Source organism: Salmo trutta, chromosome 32 (genome assembly GCF_901001165.1).
Source record: "Salmo trutta chromosome 32, fSalTru1.1, whole genome shotgun sequence".
Taxonomy (NCBI): Eukaryota; Metazoa; Chordata; class Actinopteri; order Salmoniformes; family Salmonidae; genus Salmo; species Salmo trutta.
Genome location: NC_042988.1, coordinates 21,841,159 through 21,847,762, shown reverse-complemented (window position 1 = coordinate 21,847,762; position 6,604 = coordinate 21,841,159). Strand labels below are relative to the sequence as shown.

At 43.2% G+C, this 6,604-nt stretch overlaps 1 protein-coding gene across 2 annotated transcripts; it reads right to left on the bottom strand.

Annotated features, from left to right (window-relative positions):
* Positions 1 to 291: 291 nt before the first annotated feature.
* Positions 292 to 6,330, bottom strand: LOC115171421 (forkhead box protein J1-A). 2 transcript variants are annotated; one of them, XM_029728220.1, is made up of 3 exons: positions 6,063 to 6,330; positions 4,616 to 5,261; positions 292 to 3,633 (listed from the first exon to the last, which is right to left on the bottom strand). In XM_029728220.1, the coding sequence occupies exons 2-3, from the start codon at positions 5,204 to 5,206 to the stop codon at positions 2,770 to 2,772; spliced, it is 1,455 nt and encodes a 484-aa protein (XP_029584080.1). In that variant the 5' UTR covers positions 5,207 to 5,261; positions 6,063 to 6,330; the 3' UTR covers positions 292 to 2,769. The 2 variants fall into 2 exon arrangements, with proteins under 2 accessions (XP_029584080.1, XP_029584081.1); XM_029728221.1 differs by having other exon boundaries at positions 6,179 to 6,330.
* Positions 6,331 to 6,604: the final 274 nt, after the last annotated feature.

The window sequence follows — 6,604 nt, the reverse complement described above, 5'->3', positions numbered from 1 at the left end:
GACGTGTGGTCCAGAACAGACAGGATAGTGATATATGGAGGCGTGGGACACTTGTTCCTGTTAGACCCCACACAGACCCAGTGAGAGGAGCACAGAGCAGAGCCCTGGGGGGGACAAGTGTCTGACTGAACAGACAAAAGCCAGAGAAAGACCCCAATCCACTGCCTGAGCACAGTCACCCCCGAAAAGAGATGAGCAGGAAAAGGCAAGCGTAAATCACACCGACACACACACAGAAGACACACTAATGGTGTGGAATCAGGAATGTACAGAGAGAAAATAGAGACAGAGAGAAAAAGACGGAAAGACAGATAGAAATCTTCAAAGCACCGCACCCAGATGTACAAAAACTCATGTAAACTCATTCAAGTTTGAAGGTTTTTTTTATTGTCAAGGAAAAACTGAAAAATAAAGTATGAATGCACACATGAATGCATATCTCCATAAAAAACAATCTTGAGGTATGATGCCAATAGGGTCAACTTGGATGACAAGTGTTTTGGAAGAGCTAATACATAACTGACAAAATATCGTAGTAGTTAATTCACTTTTAAAGGAGGAGTTTCCTTCCATCAGAATGTATCCATACCTTACCACACAATAAACCATGAACAGGGTCTGACTAAGTAAACTGCATTACTACCCTTCAATGTAATGTAAAATAGACCAAGTATCACTCACTGTACATTGATTGCACTTTCACACTTCATGATGGATTTACAACACTAATAAACCAGGAGTAGTTATTCTGCAAGATAACGACTAGTAGCACATTTTAATATACATGTTAAAGGTCGACTTTGGGCAAAAACACAAAAATAGCGGCTTTAAACTGTATAACTGATCAACGCACCATCATACTAGGTCATTTAATGCTTAAAAAACCAACCACAATTTATGAATAAGATATTTGGCTACAGAAGGGCCATTTCTTACCGATCTCTACAGCTTCTTTCCAAACACAAATCCTGTGAAATGACGTCAACACACTGGAGGAGTTACTGGCTAGCTAAAGTGGCTATCTTAGCTAACAAACTGTCTACGTCGGTCGCGGCATGCATGACCAGAATGACACTTCGACGAACCACCAAAGGTACACCCCATTTATGTTTGAAAATTTACCATTTTTTGTGCCATAAGTCAACCTTTAAGACTCACTCATGTCTTGAAACCGTGTGATTTGGTTTAGTAAGACCAGAGGAAAGACAAAGCAATTTCCTGGTAAAGATAGACTTGAAACAAAACAAGCGAGTATCTCATAACTCAACATTTGTTCATGTAATTCCTGCTTGTTTATGTCATCATTTTTGCATTGTGTCCTTCTGTTGACCAATAGGCCTCCATCAGCTTTCATTGGTGAAAACCCAGCCTCTAACACTGCCGGTCTTCTGGTCCCAAGTGTTGTTCTTTGCACATCTAACCTGAAGGTCAGGTATTCATTGACAAGCCACTGAAACCTTTGCAAAGGAGAAGCTTGCCTTGAGCTATTCTGCATTGGAATTAACTTGTCTTTACGACATCCAGATCTGTCCTCTACTGCTCTCTGTAACTGGTTAACTCACTGAAATTTGTTGAATTAATGATTATTAAATATAAATGTACACTCTGCTGATAATATGACAATCCTAAGCTTGCTAAAAACAACCTGTTTTAAATTGTTCTGCATACATTTAGTTAAAGTGAAAAGGTCATTATTCAAAGAATGCATTCAGAAAGTAGTCATTATAGAAAACCCCACACATAAAACTATTTTATAAGTCTAAAAACTATTCTAATTAGTAGTAATTTGGCAAATATCTCTTCATTGATCATCATAGTATTTCTTTCACTTCAGTTACAGATATTGTATACTGATATTAAATAGACACTAGTTTCAGAATTTTATCCAAATGCATCCACAGATCGTTAAGTCAGATCATTCAGCATTTCAGTAGAAAATTCAGTACAGGACCGAAATTCCTGAGTCTGATGCATACATTCCATAACCTCTGGGATTTTAGTATGCATCAGCATTGTGATCATTTTAATTCCTAAACAATAATAAGAGATCTTCACAACAAATAATAGTATTCCCTGTGAAGTGGATTCATCTCAACCTTTATAAAATATTCAGCATGTTAAACCACCTATTCTTAAGCAGCTAAAACGTTGCATCACTGTCAGGTACAACACCTCATCTCATCATTAGCTATTGGCCTTGCATCTCGAAACTGTCCATAACCTTCAAAGAGTACAGTCACTGTAAAGTCTTACTTTGTAATTTCATCTAATGCAAAATAAATGTACATTTCTAAAATGTCGATTCCAATGTTCTGTTGCTCGCCTTGTGCCTGGATGACAATTCCTCTATCCATGTCAACCTGCAATCCATTCAATACCACATATATACTCAGAATGTAAACAAAGACATATTGGTGGTTTTCCTGTCCTCAGACAGGAACATTTTGTTTCTCTTTGTGAGCGAAGTCTTATTGATAATGTCTATTATCCAATGTCATGGTCCCAACAGTAGGTTTGATATAGTTTTTGTCCAGTAATCATTTGGAATACTGCAGTTCATTGTGGCATTTTTTGCTCTGTAGGCATTAATGATGTCATCCATTATTGTACCAATTTCAAAAAACATCATCTAGAAATCTTAAAAACATGTACGTGTAAAAGGTCAATTTAGTTCATCTGGTGCCTCTCTTTTTAAACAATAATCTAGTAGTGTCATCATCACAGAATAGTCATAGAGTCTTGGAGGCCAAAGAATTGGAGAACATGTCTTTAGAGAAGATACTCTATCTTACTGCTGAGGTCCCCTCCGAGGGAGTCTCCCAGGTCAAAGAGCTGCTCCAGGTTGACTGTGGAGCTGCACAGGAAGTTGGTAGATCCCTGCTCCTCTTCCTCTGGCCAGGGGCTCTGCAGGAATGCTGTGGCCAGGAACGTCTCCTCAAAGTCTGCTCCGCTGCTCCTCTGGGTCTCCGCCAGCACGTGGCTGCTGTCTGCTGTCCCCGCGGGGGCCTCCAAGGGGAAGATGTGGGTGCCCCGCACCATCAGGTCCTCCTCCTGGGGTATGGGGCTCAGTGGACCCCCTCCGTCCAGACTCAGCTCCCCGCTCAGTGCAGAATCCAGGAGGGCGTCCCAGTCAAAGTTCCCCTTCAGGGAGCCCAGTTCCCTATGCTCCTCCACAGACAGCAAAGGAGAGCTGGAGCGCCGGGGGACTTTGACCATGGCAGTCCTGGAGCCCAGTGGCTGTTTCCTCTTGTGTCCAGGGCCTCCCTTTCTCATGGGCCATGCCCCCAGCATGGTGCCTTCGGCCAGACAGGGGTCCCAGTTCTGGTCGGCTCCAGTGGCCTCTTCAAACTCTCTGAGGAGCTGCTGAGTCTCTGGATTGACACATAGCCCACTCTGGCTGCCTGTGGGGTTACAGAGGCCCCTGGGCAGGGGCTGGGGGTTGGCCCTAAGCCTGTTCTGCAGGGCAGGGTTGATCTGGACAGGGGGCATCCGCCTCTTCTTGTAGGCCCCATTGAGGAGGCGCTCTGCGTACTGGGGATCGATCTTCCAGAAGCCCCCCTTCCCTGGCTCGTCCTTCTGCCTTGGAACCTTGATGAAACACTTGTTCAGAGACAGGTTGTGCCGGATGGAGTTCTGAAATAGGGCATGAGGGGGACAGGATTGACATGGCAGTACACATTCAGTCCTGCTCCATCAAATATATTAGCTTGTGTACCCTTGCATTCAGCCTTACCAGGAGCTCAACACTGCCCCCCCCCACCTCCCCCCCAGCTAGTCTAAATAAATGAGTGACCTGCTGACCTTTGTTAAATATTATCTGCCCCATGCACTGGCTTACAATAACAGAATGCTCAGGAAATTAGTTTCACTTCTGGAACTGGGAAGTACGGCTAACGACTTAATTAATCATTTATCCAGCAAATTAAACTTTTTTCAGAGAATTTCTTCCCTTTGATGGGGAATCTGCACTTTTGATGCCATACTGCCCTTCCCCATACTCCCCCATTGCCTCTCGTTGCTCAAGCAGAAAACCTGGGAGCTATTTCTGAAAAATAATGTAATGGGTTTAAAAACACACACACACACACACTAAAATGTGTGTTGTGGGGGGGATGAAGTCTTCTGAAGCAAGATGGCCACTGCCAAGTAAGGGGAAGTCCAAGGCAGTATTTGCTACAATCTTTGTAAGTTACGGGAGTATTTGCTGCCATCTTTGTACCATGAGAGCCCTTAATTCCCATAAACCATAGCAGCTAATGCTTGTTCAGAGTGTGGCAGACGGCCCAGAGCTCTCAATATACAGACTTTGGAAAGAACTGTGCTCTTACTCGTTCCTGTTAAAGAAAAACAGAGTTTTTTTGCCCAGCTGCATCTTGGCCCCACTCCAAAACACACAGAGCCCTCTGTGGCAGATGCTGAAGAGGACTCTCTCTCTCTCTGTCTCTCACTATCTGGCTGCTCAAGACATAGTCAAGTTACGAACTTGACTGAGAGCCTCTCACAGGACCTAGTCTGAAGCATCCTATTAGAGCCATTTTCAAGTGTGTGTGTGTGTGTGTGTGTGTGTGTGTGTGTGTGTGTGTGTGTGTATGTTTGTGACTTTAGCAACATTTACCTGCCAGGTGGGGTCAGCATGGCGGAAGTAGCAGAAGTTGTCAGTGATCCACTTGTAAATGCAGGAGAGGGTGATCTTGGTCTTCTTGCTGGCCTGCATGGCCATACAGATGAGTGTGGCGTAGGAGTAAGGTGGTTTGATATGAGGGTTTGTCTTGTAGTCCACCTCATCAGGGCAGTGACCATGGGCCACCAGGCTAGGGAGGGCTGACAGGGACTGCATCCTACAATAGGCTGCTGCTGTGGGCTTGCCTGGGGTGAGGGGCATCCCTATGGATGCAGGGTCCCCAGCCAGAGGGGAAGCGGGAGCCTCGGAGCCCAGCTGCTGATGGCCGAAGAAGTGAGGCTGGTGGTGAGTAGAGAGAGGAGCCTGTTGAGGCCCATTGGCATTGAGAATAGAAAACTCCTGCAGCCACTGCAGGCTGGTCAGGCTGTCATCCAGGTTGTCAGAGCCCCCAGTGCTGCTGGAGCCTGCTGAGGCTGAGCTGTCGTCCAGGTCCAGCTCCTCAGAATGAGCAGCAGCAGTCACCACTTCCTCCTCCAGCCCCACCGAGCCCTCGGGCCAGGGGTCTGCACAGCTTAGAGACAGCATGGTCCTCCCTCCGCTCTGATGGCTAAAGCTCCCCCCTATACCACCAGACAACAGCCTGACAAGGAGAAAATATACACCTGACATGAACAAAGCTGAAAAGGACAATGATAGCCCTATTTGAAAACAGAGCCCTTTGAGGCATGTCAAGGGGTAAATTGAAATAGTTGCTCTCTGTGGTAATTGTCACGTTCTATTCAGTGACTTGTAGGAAAACAAATTGTAGGAACAATAGCTGCATGTAGTTGAGATCTTTCAAATGTTGATATTTGATTAGAAACTGCTTAACAAAAGGAGTGCATGGGTTTGTAATCCCAGAGTAAATATATTTTTTAATGAAATGATGTGCGAAAGACCTGCTATGTTTATTCTCACTCGTTCCGATGTTGACTATCTGGAGGTCATAGAACTTTTGTGAAAAGTGTTAGGAGCGCCGTCTAGCCTACCTATCTACACATACTAGCTTATAGCCATAAAACGGGACTCTCCACAAAAAGGCTGAGACAAAGTCACTGTTATAAACTCATATATGTCGAGTGAATTTATGATAAACGACTCAAAACGTGATCAAATAGAGTAAGCTATTGACTCTAGACAAATTGATGAATTGTGCCAAATCAAATAACATTTGAGATTATTTAATTTAAGTGTTTCAATTATTAGAAAAAAATATGAAGATGCTTATAGCTAGCTAGTAATTTAACTTTACAACAAAACCTTTCAATAGTTACAATGAACAACTTTATATTTTTATGGCAAGATATCAATAATAATTTGCTACAATTTAATGATAACCTACTTCATTCTAATATGTTTGAATTTTTTTAATAAAAATAATGTAAAAACATGACAAACTTACCTTGATCTGATATAATGCTGAGAAAATACCTTACAATCCAAATGGCCAATTGATAAATTATTAATCTCACTTTAACCTTGAGGATTTGCACCTGTTGAAAATGTATGAAAAAATACCTCAAGATGTCTTTGGCGCTCTGATGCGCGCTTGTTCAATTCAACGTCTCATAAGCAGGTCTTTATAACCGTGGCAGCGGCTAAGGATCTCTCCGGGGGCAGTTTAATACCTGGTGCAGGAGGTTTGTCCGGCAACCATAGAAACGGTACACCCCTTGTAAACAGCTTCCCGTTCTTCTATTGGCTTGGTTGTTGCTATAGTGCTTCATTTTTAATCAGTCTCACTCAGGTTTGTTCGTCACGCAAGTAAATCCAGTCTAGTGTCCCAAAAGAGAGTTGGAAGGACTGATAGGATTTTTGTATTTTATTTATTTTTTACAAATCAGCTTGATCTTTATCCCATCAGATGAGTTTAAATGGAAATGTACTAAATGTGTTGAATGGAGCGGTTTTGACATGCAGCATAAATAGACATTATCTAAATGT

Bases quoted from the DNA above. Each gene is read 5' to 3' on its own strand.
- LOC115171421 (XM_029728220.1), bottom strand. From the start codon at position 5,206: ATGCTGTCTCTAAGCTGTGCAGACCCCTGGCCCGAGGGCTCGGTGGGG. The intron at 3,634-4,615 runs GTAAATGTTGCT...GCCCTATTTCAG, and splicing joins ATGCTGACCCCACCTGGCAG to AACTCCATCCGGCACAACCT.